This window comes from Lactuca virosa, chromosome 3 (assembly GCF_052849685.1).
Source record: "Lactuca virosa cultivar CGN04683 chromosome 3, Lactuca_virosa_CGN04683_v6, whole genome shotgun sequence".
Taxonomy (NCBI): Eukaryota; Viridiplantae; Streptophyta; class Magnoliopsida; order Asterales; family Asteraceae; genus Lactuca; species Lactuca virosa.
This window is the reverse complement of record NC_136428.1, coordinates 187,044,032-187,062,730: the sequence shown is the minus strand read 5'-3', so window position 1 is coordinate 187,062,730 and position 18,699 is coordinate 187,044,032. Positions and strand designations below refer to the sequence as shown.

General features: G+C 35.6%; 2 protein-coding genes across 2 annotated transcripts; one reads left to right on the top strand and one right to left on the bottom strand.

The window, feature by feature from the left end:
* Positions 1–9,485: 9,485 nt before the first annotated feature.
* LOC145164309 (uncharacterized) lies at positions 9,486–15,080 on the bottom strand. The gene is made up of 2 exons (XM_079083037.1): positions 15,055–15,080; positions 9,486–10,011 (listed from the first exon to the last, which is right to left on the bottom strand). The coding sequence occupies exons 1-2, from the start codon at positions 15,078–15,080 to the stop codon at positions 9,486–9,488; spliced, it is 552 nt and encodes a 183-aa protein (XP_078939163.1).
* Positions 15,081–15,389: 309 nt separating this feature from the next.
* Positions 15,390–18,385, top strand: LOC145164308 (pre-mRNA-splicing factor ATP-dependent RNA helicase DEAH1-like). Its single transcript, XM_079083036.1, has 10 exons — positions 15,390–15,501; positions 16,142–16,236; positions 16,280–16,325; positions 16,394–16,447; positions 16,520–16,581; positions 16,673–16,744; positions 16,848–16,916; positions 17,004–17,093; positions 17,198–17,284; positions 17,978–18,385. Exons 1-10 carry the CDS (start codon positions 15,390–15,392, stop codon positions 18,383–18,385), a joined length of 1,095 nt encoding a protein of 364 aa, XP_078939162.1.
* The last annotated feature ends 314 nt before the right edge of the window (positions 18,386–18,699 follow it).

Below are 18,699 nucleotides of genomic sequence, written 5' to 3'. Positions count from 1 at the left end.
ACCTATAACGGGTCCATTCATCCCTAGGGTGGAATACCACTACTCACATAACCCATGCCTACAACCATACTTGAAGCCCAATGATCCTAACCTTGCAGCTCCCTTTATCTACTCTGACTCGACACAACCGAGTACAACTTACCCAAATCTCAACAATACGCTTACCTCAAACTTGCTACAGCAGGGAATATAACTATCACGATCTCTACGCCCACGACCTATGACTGGAATACCCTTACGGGGTCCTCAACATAAGTCTGGATTGCTTCTGAGCCCACATAACGAGTTTGGTATGCCCTCCCCGACCCTCAGCTCATGACTGGAATGCTCCCGATGACCGATCGACATTACTGTCGTCACTTTCGTTTCCCAACACTTTGACCCTACAAATATCCCCTTCCCTCCGCCACTCGAAGGGCCTAAACGGCGCTCCTTTCATCAACGCACAACGTACGATGCGAAAATTACTACCACACACGAGTTACAATGGCTCGAATCAGCAATAACACACCTACCACTACCGGCCAACCAGCACGGCCCTCATACCTAACCCATACCGCTTCCTTCGGGTTAGCATACCAACATGCCTAATCAATCCAACTATCGAGTCGAAAACTCTCAGGGTTTGCTAGCCTACCGCCTCAACCCTACTGCTCACTTCGAGCCTCCGTGCCTACAACTTACAATCGGCCCGCACCGGGTATCTTGGCCTACTGCGTAGAGCAGGACCGCCTCAACCCTATCCAAATGCCATAGACATTCATGAGAAAGATCTAACCCGGTTCCCAGAACCGGAATGACAGGATATTCTAATTCCAAACCTTCCCAAAACTAACGAATACCCATTCAGATCCACTCTGTCTCCAACTGGAGTATCACCCGATCCAAGATGATGACACCTCGGAGACACTCCGAACTGATGAGATCACCAAGATCCTTTAAACTCCGTCCAACCACTAATAACACTTCCGATCAACCAAAACACACCGGAGTCCTCGGCCTACTCCAACCGCAGGTTCAAAATTTGGAACAAGCCCATTGATTGCTATAGCATAGCAGCCTACTCAATACCCGAACATAGATCTACTAACATATACAGAGTCTTCAGCATGACTGGACCGCCCTACCAGGCCTTCAGTCTATCTGGACCACTCTCAGAACCATCAACATGTCTGACTCGCCGAGTCCTAGAACAGACTTGCCGAGTCCAAGAACAGACTCGCCGAGTCCTAGAACAGACTTGCCGAGTCTCTTCAGTCCTTTATACATGCAGAGGCTTTTTGAGTCTTGTAGGGGCTCCAAACTATAGATCCACACTTCTAGGTCATGACTCTCACGTAAAGTTGCAAACTTTACGTGAATACAAGGTGTTATAAGCCGAAATCACTCTAGGGCTATGGTTTAAGACAATGATGCTTCACCAACAAGCCAAGGGCTGATACTTTGTGAGGTTCTGGACCAAGACAAGTCTAGATCTGAAGTAGCAACCTCAGATCTAGACGCCTAACCCGAATTAGATCCTTAACATGCCAAAATGGCCCCAAATATCATTCTAAAATAGATATAAATGCAATAGAGTCAAGGTAACAGCTTGTTACCTCTAAAATGTGCCCAAGCTGAAGTAGATTCTGGATCTACACAAATCCGTTGATGCTCTACACTTTGATTTACAAGCCTTCTTTGCTAGAATCTCCTTCCATAGGCTCACAGACGATTCTAGGGTTTTCTGACTCTCAAGGGATGACAAAGAGGCTGAGGTGAGGACTTAAGGTCCTTTAAATAGGGTCAAAGCCTCGAGATTAGGGTTTTCTCTTCCCAGCACCAACTCGGCGAGTTGGTCACTTAATTCGTGACCAAATCCCGATCCGACTCGACGAGTACTCGCACCTACTCGTCGAGTAGCTTCCTCAATGTACACTTTAAGCCCTTATATCATATTTCTGAAATTTGGGATGTTACAAAATATGTGCACTTACTGCCAATAAAAGAGACAGACAAGATGGAGAAGCTAATAAGGACGTACATCAAGGCGATTGTACAACTGCATGGTGTGCTGATATCCATTATCTCTGACAGAGATAGCAGGTTTACCTCACGATTTTGGCAATCACTACAAAAGTCCTTGGGAACCAGTCTAGACATGGGCGCGAGTGCAGATCACCTCTATGCTGGGCGGAGCTGGGCGACACTTAGCTAGCAAGAGGGCAAGTACCTAACAACACTATCATCGGTCCGGAGATCATATGTGACACAACGGAGATGATCGTTCAAATTCGTGAACGAATGAAAGCATCCCGGTATCGACAAAAGAGTTATCCGGATAAACGACGAAAACCCTTGGAATTATAGGTTGGTGACCGCGTACTATTGAAGGTCTCACCCTAGAAGGGAATGATACGTTTTTGAAAACGTGGGAAACTGAATCCAAGGTATATCGGGTCGTTCGAGATCATTTCCAGGATTGACCCGGTAGCTTACAAACTTCAACTACCGCGAGAACTCAGTAACGTCCATCCCACCTTCCATGTATCCAACTTGAAGAAGTGCCTGTCCGATGGGACTCTCATCATTCCACTTCATGAAATTGAAGTAAATGAGAGCCTCCATTTCGTCGGGGAACCTATGGAAATCATGGGTCAGAAGGACAAAACAAAGCCGCATACCCATAGTCAAGGTCCGTTGGAATGCCAAGAGAGCACCTGAATTAACCTGGGAATGCGAGGATCAAATGAAAAAGAAATACCCCCAATTGTTCAGTGATATCCTGTGTACAAGTTAAATTTCGGGGCGAAATTCTTTTAACGGGGGAGAATGTAACAATTGGTAAAAATAGGAACGATCGTACGACGTTGTGTTTTGATTACTAAGCAATGTGAGTATTTTATCAAAAATGGTTGAAGGAATTTAACCCGTTTTACTTAGATAAGTTCTTGTGAAATATAAAAACAAGTAACTAATAATAATTTTCGTTACGACATATGACTACGAACCATCACCGGTTTGTGAAAATTAGCGTATAACGTCGTTGGAACGAAACAAACTTAATTCTATATCAACATGTCTCCGGTTGATGAGTAAGTTAATTTATATATAGAATTGGTGCTTAATAGCGGTGAAAAATCTAAATTTGACAAATATACGAACCAAAATGACGAAACGTGTTTAACGATATGGTTAACTGGTTAAATGTCACGAAATTATACCTTGGTCAAAAAATTTTATATTTAAATAAATAAAAATATAAAATGAATTATTATAAGGCATAATTAGAATGTATTTAAGTGTTTTTGAATAAAAAGAATAAAACATAAACATTTAAGTTCAAATACACAAAAACTACATTGTTATTTTATACTAAGTATACATGTATATATTTATACACATGTATTATTATCTAGTAGATGACTAGTTATGGGTCATGAAATAAAGTGATTTCATGTAAGGAATATAGTGTCTAAATCAATTAAGATAAAAGAAATGGTTGAGAGAAGTGCCTACTTAACTAATAAGTGCTTAATCACTTAAGACATTTCACTAAGAATGCATCTTAATCCATCTTCTAATTTTCGAGATTAACACCTTCTCTCTCCATAACTAGAACTTCTAACTAACTAACTAACTAACTAGTAGTTAGTTAGTTAACTTACCCTATCTCTAAACAACCACCCAAGCAAGTGGCTAGACAAGATCACATCACTTAAACTTACATCCCATCACAAGCTAGTCTAGGTTTGTCTCCTTATCTTCTTCTCCTCTCACCTCCTTCACAATCTCAAAATATATTCCTTGTTCCTCATTCATTTCACCAGCCAATACTCCAGGGAAATATTCTCAACCTTCATCTCATCTTCAGCCACAAGAAATCCCTTTCAAAGCCACCAAAAACCGTGAACCTTAAGGGCTGCTGTCCCTTGATGTTTTAGCCACCATTTCACCAATCTACAACTTCATTTTGCTTGCAATTTTAACCAAAAAATACCCCTGGAAGTTAGTTGTTATACTACTCAAAATTAGAGATTCAAAACAGTGAGTAAAGTACCTTTTGCTGTGAAGTTTTCGTGACAGCAACATAGCCAAAACAGTGGCTGTTTTGGAGCATCAAACCAACACTCAAAAGTTCTTCATTTTACTGCCCATTTTCGAGATTTAAGGTATACCATATATAGCTACTTTTAAACACTTAAAACCCCTGAGAAAGTTACCCTTTACCTCTCAAAAAACTTGTGTTATCCCACCACCTTTTAGCAGCATACTTTAGATCCAAGTTAAAGCTAGGTATATTATTTATTTCTACTCTTCCTTTTTAATTATCATCAAATCCACTGATTCTAAATGATTTAAGACATGATAAAAGTCTGACATACATGTAAATATATGTCTGTATGTGTTAATACATTCAAAAGAATACTCAAATCGCAAACTTGAGTGGAACCAGAAACCACACAAGCCATTCTCAACCCGAATAACTCTACGCGACAAAAGTGAGTTTTCTACCTCCCCTATTTTATTTTTTACAAGTTTTGGGGAAGAATACATACTAAAAAAATCCTAGTTGGATGATTTAAAAGCTTTGCTAACTAAAAATGCAAGTTATATCACTAAACATATATAAGCTTAAATTTCAGCTTTTTACAGAAAAGTTGTGGTCTGTTCATGGACTATTTTTCCCTTCTTAAACTTAGAGGATTTCAAAACTGTACAATGCAAATAGTTCAAGCCCATGCCTTTTTAAGGACTACTCGCACGCATTCATATGATTTTTCTACAATTTATGACGATTTTTACAAAATTGCCTATCATTTCAGAACATTTTTGGACCAGTTTGTAAAAATGAACATTTTCACTCTGGATATGAATCACTTAAGGTCGGGGTAAAAATTATGGATAAAGTAGACTCATTTTCTAAGCTCCGAAAATTTACAGATCCCTATTTCGACTTACGATGATTTTTCAATAATTTTTCTAAAATCGTGGACATAATTGCCCTTTTGATTTATCTTGCTGTTTGGTTTTCACGTATATATACAAAGGATCTCATTACAACAAAACGTAAATCCCTTGAATCAAATTTTATGAGTCAAAGTCTTCATCGTACCTATCAGGGTGCGTACAAAAGTCATATATTATAACTAGAATGTCCCGTAAGAGAGCGAGATACTTGTGTATAGATCTATACGGGACTGACAATCCCGCACCTAAGCTGCTTGCAACAACTAAACTGGAAGGTCTGGGTGACACATGTCATAATATTCCGATGCCTGAAGAACGTCGTAACAGGCCATCTATGTCTTTAGCACGGTTATAATAACTCACATGGGGAAATAACGATACATTAAGTTTACGTGAAAACATGCATTCAAACGGTTATATATAAATTTAAAATTGCACATTACTACTTTAAGTATGGAAATGCTTGTACACTCCGGTCTTAGTGTTTTTCTAAGACTACAATTCGTTTTATGGAAATCATTGGATTTTCTGGAAACAAACACTATCGTTTACAAGCAAAGGCTTACATTTCAATCATTACAAATTATTATGAACTCATCAACTTAATTGTTGACACTCTTTCAAAACTATTTGTATTCTCAGGTAATCACTAGAATAGGTAACTATCTGCTTTTGAGGATGGGACGCTAAGGCGTCAGAAAAACTCATTTTTATCATCATATGTAATTGATTTTGAACATGTAACTCATGCAACAATGTAACATTTTCAATTATATCTATGATGGTTGTGTTTGCTTTGGTCACTATTATTCTCTATGTTATGATACAATACATGAAAGTCATCCACCCCCGGACGTTTCCGCCATTCTGGTATGGGGGTGTGATAAAGTATGAGTTTTATCTAGTATATACCTGAAGTACTGGTCTCTCTCAGACATTATTTCCAGATAAAAGGAGCAATTCCTCTTCTAGTATACAGTTTCTCCATAGTAGAAATATTATCCATCTAAGTGTTCCTTCTTTGATCTCTTGGAATTAAAGTATCCCTTTCTTTGAACTAATGACATTTTAGAGCACAAATGGTTACTCTTTTCATCCTTGCATTCTTCTTCTGTATGAGATAGTTCATAGCAAAAATCACTATATCTTCGGAATATTTTATCAACCTGACGAAACATATAAACTGCTTCTAAACCTTGCAGTTCCTCCCAGAGTTCTGGAATAACTGAGTACAATATCTCTTTAGAAACATCATCAAAATCATTGCAATGGTTCCATCAAACATCATGATTTGGTATGTTCTTGATATCAGGTTGTACAAGAATAGATCCTTTCAGAACGTACAACATATTATCCTTTTGGATATTTTCTTTCAAAACACACGTCCGTTGGATAATATTGTACCCGTCGAATATTAAATGTTCACTTTGATTTACAAAAACATATTGATGCATGGTAGTGAGATTTGATTTGGTTCTCATCTACAAAATTTTAACAAAATTCATTTTGTATTTTCAATATTTAAACTCTTTAATAAATAATACCCTTTTAGTTTTTAAAAACATTAATTATCAAAGTCTAGGATCCATGTTGCAAAAAAAATAAATGGTTAGGTGACCTTTATCCCATTAATTTGAATTCAACCTGATAGATATTGATTATCAATTATATCCTACTATATAGTTCCTAGATTTATGGGATCGCTAAGAACAAATTTAATTAGACATGTTTGATCCAATCTATGCCTCAGAACTCTCTTGCTTAGGAGACCTTCAAAAGATTTCCGATCAAATCATCCAATTTAAAAAACATGTGTAATTGGCCTATAACTTGGTTATAGAAATCACAAAGACACTTCGACCATCAAAAGACAACACTAAGCGGTTAGGTGACCTTTATCCCACTAGTGCACACAAGAGATGCGTGAGTGTTCTTCAAAATAGATTGCATATATTTGAAGTTTGTAAAATGGTCTTTTTTATGTTTTATAATTGTAGTTTTAAAAGTATATGATATAATGGTTATTACATGCATATAATAAACCATGGTACCAATTTTTTAAAAGAAAATCACTTTTAAAGGTTCTATATAAAAAGCTAGTTTTATATAATTTTAACGCGATTCAATTTTAATAACCGGTATTAAGTTTGAGTGCATTTGAACCATTTATATCTTTAATAAAACTTCCATTTATTACTTATGTATTTGAAGTTTGTATAAGTTACAAAAATCAACATTTTAAAACTTATATTTCAATATTTCAAAATTTGATGTTATTAACGTTTTTATAAAACCGAATTTTATTTTAAAACAATAAGTTGTTACATCTTATGTTCACATTATAAATTTTGAAAACCAAACATAATGTGATGTTTATTTTGTCCAAAAATTATTTTAGCATGTGAATACCTAATTTATGAACCACACATAATAATTCATAAAATAAACAACACAAACATACATAAAAATAAATGTGCATAAACATAACCAACTAATGATATTTTTTGTGAGCCATCACAAAAAAATTCCAAGTCCATTCATAAAGGGAAATTTAAAGGGACCAAAAAACTTCTTGTAATGTTGTTGTAGAAGCTCTCACTTGAGAAAACTCCCATTGCTTGCAAAAGATTGGAAAAGCTTCTTGAATGCAATATTTCAGCAACTGTAGCTAAAATTCCAACAGCCCTTAAGAAACAACATTAGTGAGACTTTTCAGAAACTGTCACTAACTTTCGGCATGCTTCTAATCTCGAATATTGCTCTTTTGGTCTTCAAAAAATGGCTCCAACTTCATTGCAAGTTAATTTTTTGTACAAATAATTTTTTTCTAACAACTAATCTATTAGTTACAAAAATAAACCAAGAAAACTAATATATATTCAATTTATTACATACCAAATGAATAAATAAATTATTACAACCATTTTTATAATAAAAACAAAAAACACAACAACACAACAAAAACAATGGTCCTTCACTAGTTTATGCACATCATACATATCAACATACTCATTAAACAACCTTTGTTTTTCTAAGACAACTTTAAATGACAAAAGATGCATGAAACTTTTGTCACATAAAAAAATAACAATTATAAAGTTGTCATAGAAAATATGTATGAACTTGTTTTTATACAAAACGAAGTTATCCATATTCTCCAAAAACTAAGATTTCCAAAAATCAAAAAATCTAAGCAAACTTGCATGGTGGCTCTTGATACCAATTGTTGGGTTTAATATTCAAAAACTAGTTCAAAAACATGATTTTAAGAAACATAAGACTTATAAATTTTGAATATCATAAACAAGTTAAACCCACCAAGGATTATATTTCAAGTTGTAGAAAGATTTAAATCACCAACCAAAGAAGAGATGAAGAAATAACAGCCTTTCTAGTTCTATGGGTCCTCTTGGGAGGCTTGGAAGTTGATGAAGAATGATGAAATTTAGAGACACTAACAATGACTCAAATTGATGTATATTGCTAGTTCTTTGTATATAAGTCTTAAGATTTGAACCAAACCCAAGTATGGTTCAAAAAGAGAAAAAGGCAAGCAACAAATCTTCATGTTTCCAAATCAAGAGAAGAGTGGGAGTGCATGGAGATGCTCTCAGAAATTTAGTGCAAAAGAATGCACCAAATGAAAGCCTCATGTCTTGTTTAAAGTTGAATGAGTATCCAAAAGTCCTTTACAACTTAAGTACTTACGACACTAGACCAACATGTCTCCAGTGCATGCAAGACCTACTCATTTTTTTGACTAAACAATTTGCAAGCCCGTGCCTTTCCAATCCAAGACCAATCTCAGTATTGTGCATAAAAAGAAGTCAACATTTTATAAAAACTCACAAGTAGTTTATAAGTTATAGACTATAACTTTTTGGTAATAGACAAGAAGTCCTAAACGTCCAAAATGTTTTTCATGACTTATTAATCCATACAATATGAAATAAGGTGTTTCTTGCTAATGAAAATGATTATTTCCTAGAAATAAATAATTTCCAATTAATTATAATAGTTTATTAAATATTTATTAAATCAATTTCTCGGAGTTTGAAGATTTGTTAGTCTGCAGGGTTTCTTTTGAAGAAGCATTATGTGGTTGAGATTGGTGATGAGGTTTTCTGGGATATCTTAGTTGGTTGCTCTGTGGGTTGAAGTTGCGATTGAAAGGTTGTTTGGTGAACTGTTGATTTTTTCGAAACGAGGGTGGTGGGAGTCTAGTGAACTGTTGGCTGACCAGGGCAATGACATTCTGAAACTCTTCTTTGTCATCAAGTTCTGCATCAGCTTCATACGACTGGAGTAAGTTGTCATATGAGTTTTGGTATGATGACTCTGTGGGATACGGGTACCGAGGAGTTTTAAACTGTGGAGTTTGAGCCATCAGGGCGAGTGGTCCACCTAGGTCTGCACATTCTTTTAACACCGTCGATTCTTAGGCTTGAAGTTCATCGTAGAGCTTGAATAGTGAGAGAGTTGGATGTCTCCTTGGATTATCATTTTATCCGTAGTCCAGTGTCTACCCAAACCATTCAAGAACTGCAGATTTTTTCGTGATTGCTTCTTTCAGTGCCAACATTTGAAAGTTTGGTGATGATGAGGTTGAATCTCTTGAATGAGACATCAAGGATTTCACTGGGTAAAGCTTTAAAGTTGGTGAATGCATTGAGAGTTGTAGTAAGTTTCTTATCTTGAGCCTGTTCATACCCTTGATAGAGACTTTTTAGAACATCCCAGATCTCTTTGGTAGATTCACAGTTGATGATAATGTCGAAGTTGTCAGGAGAAACAGCACACGAGATTTTGTAGAAAGCGATTGCATCTTTCTCCATTTTCTCTAGGTCATCGTTGGTAGGTTTGTTCATGGCTGCTTGACGCCCACCAAGTCTTGCTTGAGCACCATCTGCTGCAATGGGAGTGAGAATAGGGACATGAGCTCCTTCTTTTACAGATCTCCACACATCTCTACCGAGCCTCTTTAGATATCTTTCTATTCTTTGGGACCAATGATGATATTCACTTGCAACGAGTATTAGGGCTCTATTAGAACCACCAACACTGTTTCAAACGTTTAGAGAATAAGCTTGTGCCATTTTCCATTTTTTTTGTTAAATTTTCTTGTGAGCTTTAGTGGTATAGAAGGCCTTTTAAATAAGAGTTTTGAGAACAAAAGCTTCGATTTTGAAAGGAATTAAAAGGCAATCACATTGGCTCCGATACCAATTGTTGAGAGAAAAACTTGAACAAACGTTCGTAACGAGATAATAAGTTGCGGAATTAAAGTTAATCTCAGTGGATCTTGTTAGCTCAACAATAAAAATAGTTAGATTGCGGAAATGTAAGGAAAATAAATAGCAGCAAGTTTATATCAATAAGCCATAAACAAGTAGACACAAGGTTGGATCGTAACAAGGTTTGCATGAAAACACAATTTAGTATAAGATCAACAACACAAGTGAAGAGGGACTCGGTTTAAGTATCAGTTAAGATAACTTAAGATATATAGATGAACAATCTGATATTGATAAAATTTCAGTGATCGATTGATAGTTGGTAAATTTGTAAGGAATACATGAAGTGGGAAACTCTATTTATAGAGTCCTAAAAGTTACATCAAAGAGTAAAATAACATAAAGTGATTTACTACGGTGACCATGAATGGTACACCGGATATTACAATGAATACAAGCAACTTCAATAAAGTAACTTAAACAATCTTCATGCATAGTTCAACTATGTGGTTCATCTTCAAATCTACGTGTTACAATATGACAAAAGCAATCTCCAGTAGTATCTTCTCTACGGTATCATCAAGGCAAAAGGTATGCGGTTCCTTTTAGTTGAAGAGGGTCAATTTTTGTTTCAACAACTCTTGTCCTTTTATTCTAATAAAAGTGATTAATGAGTCCGTGTATGAAACCACACGCTGATGAGATTTCACAATACTATTTCAGTGAATGATAGTTTAAGCCCACACTATCAGGACACATCATAATCTTACTAGACTAAAAGCTGGTTATGTCAAAAAGAGGGAGAATCTTACTAATGGTGAAGAAACTACAAAGTGGATATCAACATTCTAATCTTCAAGTCATAAAAGTTGATGTTTGTCCACTGCGATTCATAAATTTTCACTGTGATTCATGAACATTGTTTCCTCAACTACAAATCATGCATCTTCTCAGGGGGACCATTCGTTAAAGCTGAAGAACTTAAAATTTTCATTCTTACTCTCAGGTGGAGCAAGAGCTCAATAATTCATTGAAGATCATTTTTGACATCATAAGATTGGGGGAGATTCTAAGGTCACACCTTATGATCTGATGAGTCAAAAACTCTACACGCTACCTGTCAGCGTCAACGTCTACATCAACGCCAGCGCTAGCGTATCAATTCCATCAACGTCAGTGCTTAGTATCGTTACTATATGTAATCTTTTTTATATTAGGTAATGATATAGATATGTATAGAATAAATAGCAAAATCCGATATTCTTGTGATGAGGATTGGTTCTTAGTAGATATAAGATACAATCCCTTCAATCAAGGGATATACTTGTATAGTTTAGTATATAATCAACATTAGGGTAAACCCTAATGTGTAGTTCGTCTTGGTGACCGTCTTTGTGACAATCTGTCTTCTTGGTGAAGAAAAACTCTTTCTTGGTGATAGAAAAATTTGGAGAACTCCTTCTGTTATTTACTTTCTGTTCTTTGTTTTCTTAGATTAGTTTACTTTTGTTCTTTATACTTGAAGTGTATCGGATCGATAAAAACTTTAAGATGGTGTCTTGGCGACCTTTTTAGTTGGTAGGAAGTTTAATTTATTAGCGACTTTTTCTAGGGCTTAACCCCATAAACCTATTGGAAGTGTAGCTAGATTCATCATGGATCGAACCATATATAGCAGCACTCGATTTCTTCTCTTGGAAACACCGTTTATTTACGATGTTATGGAAGGAGAAATATGTGAGACAATATGACAATCCTTTAGATGATCGATAAATTCAAGACTCAAGTATTGTGCACCCCTATCAGATCGGAGCATCTTGAACTGCTTGCCCAATTGGTTTTCAACTTCCTTTTAGAATTCTTTGAAAATTTCAATAGTTTCTGAATTATGCTTCATTAAGTAGATATAACCATATATACTAAAATCATCACTAAAAGTCACAAAGTAATGTGCAACATGCCTTGTGGTGGATCTAAACGGTCGACATATTTCGGTGTGGATTAAGTCCTACTGACTCGCATACATCATTCAACTCTAGGTCAAATGATTCCAAGATCCCATCCTTTTGGAGCTTGGCGATGCGTTTCTTGTTTATATCCCAAGTGAAAGATCTAGTATTCTCAAGAATCATATTAAAGTGATATTGCAAATTAACATATGATACTAATGGGTCACACTAACAACAACTTGATATAATTGATTATTTATTAGAAATTGATTTTAGTAAATATTCAATAAACTCTTATAGTTAAATGGAAATTATTTATTTCATGGAAATAATAACTCCCATTAGCAAGTATGTCATATGTTCTAAATTAATAATTCAAGCACAACATTTTGGACTAGATGAATCCTTTTGTCTTTTACCAAAAGGTTAAAGTTAATAAGGTATAAACTTGTTATATTTTCTTTAAAACTTGACTAGCTTTTTGGCTCCAAGACCATGGCTTTGTAAGAAAGTCAAAGGTAACAAGTTTTCATTAATTTAATGAAAATAATGCAACCTATGAAAGCATGTTAAGACGTGTTCATGAAATAGTGATAGCTTATTTTATTTCCTTATTTTTATTAGTTTATTTCAGAATTTTTAGCTCTTTTTATTAGTATTACATTGTATATTTTATTTTTCTTTATCATGGATCGTATCGGGGACTTTTTATGTTGCATGAGGTATTTTGCAGGGTTTGGGAGCCTATTGTGGTTATCGATTAGCTTGGAAATGAGCTTTGTGGGCTTCCGAGGCATTATTGGGCTTTGTGGATCCATTAAAGGAAATTTGGGCTTAAAAAGGCTAAAGACTTGGATGAAGTGGGCTTGTGAAGATGGATCGTGGACTGTTATTTTTGGCTTGGAGCATCCATATTTGAAGCTAACAGATGATTGGTTAATTTGAATCACGTTGAATATGGAGGGGACCAAGGGAATCTTTGGTAGTGGGATGGTTAGTGGAGGAAAACTAAGCCAATAGCATTCCAACAACACTTGCGTGGGTAGAATCTTCGTCGCGCGGGTACCCGCGCAACTGGCCAGTTTTGGGTATTTTGGTCATTTGGCTTGCCATTACCTTGGGGGATTGGATCTATCAGCTAGGACTTCGATTTTACACCATTAGAGACCAGAAGAAGGCGATTTTGGAGCTTGAGACTCATTTCTTTTCATCTTTCCAAGTTATTGGTAGTTTTTTTATGCAATTAGACTTTTGTGATTGTTATTCTATTGCCATGAGTGGCTAAACTCTCTATTTTGGTTAACTTTGGCTAGAACCTTTGAATGTTTGTGGTTTTTTGAAGGATTCATGCTTATTTATCATTTATCTTATGTTTATGATTCTAGTTCATATTTCTTATGCTTGTTTAATACTTTGATCATGACCTTGGTACTTGAATGAGCAATTGTTGGTTTATTTCTTCGGTTTAGCATTGAATCATTGAATTACTTAGAACAAGAGCTTTATGGTGGTAGAAAGCATCTCTAGCTTATGAATCATAGCTCCTTTATGGATGTGTAAGCATTGACATCCTCTATGAATTGGGGATTCCTTCATTCTTAAGGCTAATCAACTTCTTGGGTTCAATTGCTTCAATTGGATGTTTGATTTTGATTAAGAAGGTGTGTTGTGGGCTTCCCCAACCTCCATACTACCTATGAGGAATCTTGGCATACCATGCTTCATGATTGCTATAACCAATTTGGGATGAATGATAAGCTTCATGTTGAATTTTAATGATAAACACACAAATGTTCATTGTCTTGAATTGCCTTGGTTAACCAATTCTCTCCAATATTTGAGCATCTCATCATTTTGCTTAATTGCAAGATTTGTAGTTATTCAAGTCTTTTAGTTTTCAAGCAATCACAACACCCCCCTTTTCGTTTAATTGTAGTTAGTTAGTTTATTTGCACTAGTTCTATTGGATTGCATTGGTGATTGAATACAACCATTTCCCAGAGGATCGATACCCCTTTTTACCATTATATTACGTTTTATTTGCAAACAAAGGTTGTATTTTTCTTGGTGGACTTGACAACCAACCAAGTTCTGGCGCCGTTGCCGGGGAAATTGGTTATTGTTATTTGAATTTTTTATGCCTAGGTCTACAAGAACCGGTGAACTACTCTACAATCCGTAAATTGAAAAAGAAGCAAAAAGGTTGAAAAAGTTAGCCAAACAAGCAAACCAACAACAACTCGTTCAAGCTTCTTCCTCTTCTCTACTAATCAACATAGAAGATCAAGTTCATACTTCAAGTGATACCAACACCGAGCCGAGTTCCCCAATTGTTGGTCATTCCTTTGAAGACATTCCGTTTGAAAACTACATATCCATGAATCACACTCCACCACTACTAGAAAACAGCCCTTTAATGACGCGCAATTAATGACACGCGCTGATAGAGGACACACATTTGTGCGTGCCCTAAAAAATAATGTCAGTTTTGCAAAATTTGAAGGATAGAGGACACGTATTTTTGCGCGCCCTCAAATTAATGTAAAAAAAAAATACAAACACGGAAGGCGCTTATCTTAAATGTGTGTCATCTACAAGTGTCGCTTTATAATTTTTTACAGGAACGCGCGTTTTTAAAGGGGGAAATGAAATCCTCTCAAATTCTAAAATTTTGAACTACCCCGCTTCTGCACTCTCTTCTCTGTATCTCCCTTCATTCTCTCTGTAAACCCTAAGCCATCGCCGCCACCATTAAACCCTAAGTCTTGCCTTTTACGATTTCACATATTTCCTTCCCTAATCTTCACATCTTTCCTTCCCTAATCTCCTATATTTAATTCACTATTTGGGCATTTTGGTAAGAGCGTAACGATTTCACTATGCCCTTGCTCACTTTTCCTCATTGACGATCTCATGCTCACCTAACATCAAATTCCTTTGTTTCCATCTTTTGGAGAAAACCCAAATACACGCTCACCCCGTTTTCTATGCTCAGAAAAGAAAAAGGGCAAGCGCCTTGGTCCTTTTTGCACACACCTTCGGGCACTATCAACCCACCATTACTTTCTCTCCCCCTCTACTCATCATCTGAGGTGATTGAATGGAAGCAGATATTGGACGCCGTCGATAACACCGCTCGCTCGTTCTTCAATTTAATCCTTAAATCAACTTCAAATCTAACATTTCCTACCAATTTACAATCGCAATTTGAACGGCAGTGATCAACATCTCTCTTCCGCCGCCATCTTCGGCACCGATGGCACTGTTTGGGCTAAGAGAACTTCCTTCCCCCAAGTCTCATGTGAACAGACACAACATCACTAATGTCCGATTGATGGGTTCGATTCTCCTCTTCTGGTTACACAAAGGTATGTTGTGCTTACCATCGTTCATCTCCCTATTACCTAATATGCGACTCCCATGAAATCGAGTTGCTCAACAGGATGAAACTGAACATCTCCGATCCGATCTTTATCTGATTTCGATTATTAAAAGCCAACTATAAACATCGCACCACATGGTCGACAATCGACATACTCTCTTTCTCCATGTCGACTCCCTTTCTGTCTCTATGAAGTTTTAAGGGCGTATAAAAGGGATATCAATATTGATTATTTTTGAACATTCACTTGATTCTTGAAGCTTTTTCACTAAAATATAGGAGAAGATGAATAATCTGTTTCAATTCATTCCCATTGCCAACTTCCATTCTCTCTTGATGATCGAGACATTCAAGTATATACATATTTACATTACGCCTTCAACAATTGAAACCCTAACCCTAGTTGTTCCTCAGTTATATGCACTACACTATTTATATAGTGAATTGACTTCTTTTCTGTGTCTCTCATCAGGCAATACTTGATGCGTACAAGGATGAAATTGCTAACCCTAAGTATGCATTCAAGGTTGTAGTTTGTTTGATTTTAGCATCTTCAATTTAAAGTTTTTACATAGAACTCCAGATGCATTTGCAGAAGTTGTCATCTTTAAATTGTTATTTTTCAGTTGTCGTGATATTTAACTTTGTTTATGTTCGGCAGCACTTGATGTTCAGTGTGACTGAACCACAACTTAGGACAAAGCCTTCTGGTGTATCAGATGTAAGTTTACTCGCATCTTTCATTCCTTCTTCATTGTTTTAAGATGAATCCATTTGCTGAACAAGAAGCATGGGAGGATCATCAGATTGGTATTTTTTTTTGTAATTAACTAATTACTAACCTGTTTGTTAACTAACCAAGTCTTATTGTTTTACAGGAAAAGCAACACTAAAGAATGGTCAAAGAACAAAAAGCAAGCTGGCAATTATAAGTATGTTATTAATTTTCTTTCTTTTAATTATGTATGAAGTTTTCACAATCTAATGTGTTCTTTTTTATGTAGTTATGTGTTTGAGGATCAGATTGCGTTCATACAGGGACAAATCATGGGTGCAGGGTGTAAATGTATGTAGTCTCAACCTTATCAAGAAGTCATGATATAATATGTTCTTTTATTCATGTAACTTTTAGTCTAAGGCATTTATCCTACTTACAGGTTGATGTTGATGAAGTAAATGAAGAGGAATATGAAAAAGTTGTAGCAAAATCAGCACATGAGAAGCTTCTTGTAAGCTCCCTCTCTTCATCTCTTAAAATTACCATATTAATTTACCGATTTACCCTTGTTCTGATTGCTAAGATTCCTTGATCTATTTGGTTTGCTTTTTTAGGCAGACATAAAAACTTTACCTGTGTATCCGTATCGGGAATCTTTGCTGAAGACTATTGAAGATCATCAGGTAGGTCTGATATTATTTGTCTTGTTGCTATAACTATAATAATTGATAAATAATTTCAGAAATTTGAAAAGTTAAAATCTTTTTCAGGTTCTTGCAATTGTTGGAGAAACTGGTTCTGGGAAGACCACTCAGATACCCCAATATCTTCATGAAGCTGGATATACAAAACGTGGAATGGTATTTTTGAAGTAACTCAAATCTTTTTTCTTTAAATAAAAACAAATGGAATCATATTTTTTATTTGACTTGTACATATTTTGCTTCCTTTGAATTTGATGCAGATAGGGTGCACACAGCCAAGACGAGTTGCTGCCATGAGTGTTGTTGCTAGAGTTTCTCAAGAAATGAATGTCAAACTTGGGCATGAGGTATTTACCATTGTATTATTCAAATGCATAATAATTTGAAACTTTTTTGTCAACAGTGCTCAAATATATGATTGATGGCATGTTACTACGAGAATTTCTTGGTGAACCTGATCTTCAAAGTTACAGGTATGTATTTATTTACTTTTTTTTTCTTATAAGAGTACATTACAGTTTTAGTCCCTAAACCTACATTTGTTCCGCAATTTTGGTACTTATTGAGGTTTTTGTCATGGGTTTGATTCCTGCTTCAACTAAATGACTATATTACCCTCTCTATCCTCCCTGCCCTTTTCCTTCTCGGCTTTCCTGTTAAATTTACAGTATAAGAACAATATAAGTTTAAAACAAATAACAAGTCTTTATAAAAAATCAGATAAATAAGTAATATAGTCATTTTACTTGGAGCAGGGGTCAAAATCATTACAAAAACCTCAAATAAGGACAAAAACTGCAGAAACTTTAATTTAATTTACACTTTTTAAAATATTTAAAAACTAACAAGAAAAAGAAAATAGTGTGGTAATGGTGGATGAGGCTCACGAAAGGACATTGTCAACATACATCTTGTTTAGTTTAGTTAAGGTAAGGCTATACTTCTCATCTTGCTTGAATCTTTTAAGGAGAAAAAAATAAAAAAATATAAAATGAATTTCTTGTTACTAGGATATCGTGTGATTCTGACCTGACCTCAAGTTGCTCATCTCAAGTGCCACTTTAGATGCAGAAAAATTAAGTGACTATTTCGATTCAGCTCCAATTTTCAAAATTCCAGGAAGATGTTTTCCCTTTGAAATAAACTACACAAAAGCACTAGAAGCCGATTACGTAGATGCAACAATTGTTACAGCTCCTCAAATCCATGTCACCCAGCCCCCAGGAGACGGGGACATTTTCGTCTTTTTAACCGGCCAAGAAGAAATCGAAACAGCCAAAGAGATCCTCAAACACAGAACCCGTGGTTTAGGTAGAAAAATAGCCGAACTACTTCCAAGTCTAAAGCACATCATGCATAATGATAATACAGAAAACAAAAAATTTAGCATTAAATCTTTGGTGGCTCATTCTACTTCCATGCGGTTGCTTCAAAGGTGTGGTTTTTAATTTTTTATAGAAACAGGTAACACCACTCAAACTTAACATGTTACATACTTTGGAAATAACATTGTTGCATGTATGTTTGTGATCAGCCGGGTGACATTGATCACTTAGCTGCCTCATTTCTTACAACTCACAACATTACACATGGAATTAACTCAGAAAATCCCCTGTACTTCAATATCTATACTACCTTGCCTAGGTAACAACTAACAAATTCCATTTTCCTGTTTTTAATTTTTATTGATAAAATTATTATTATTATTATTATTATTATTATTATTATTATTATTATTATTATTATTATTATTTGGTCAGAT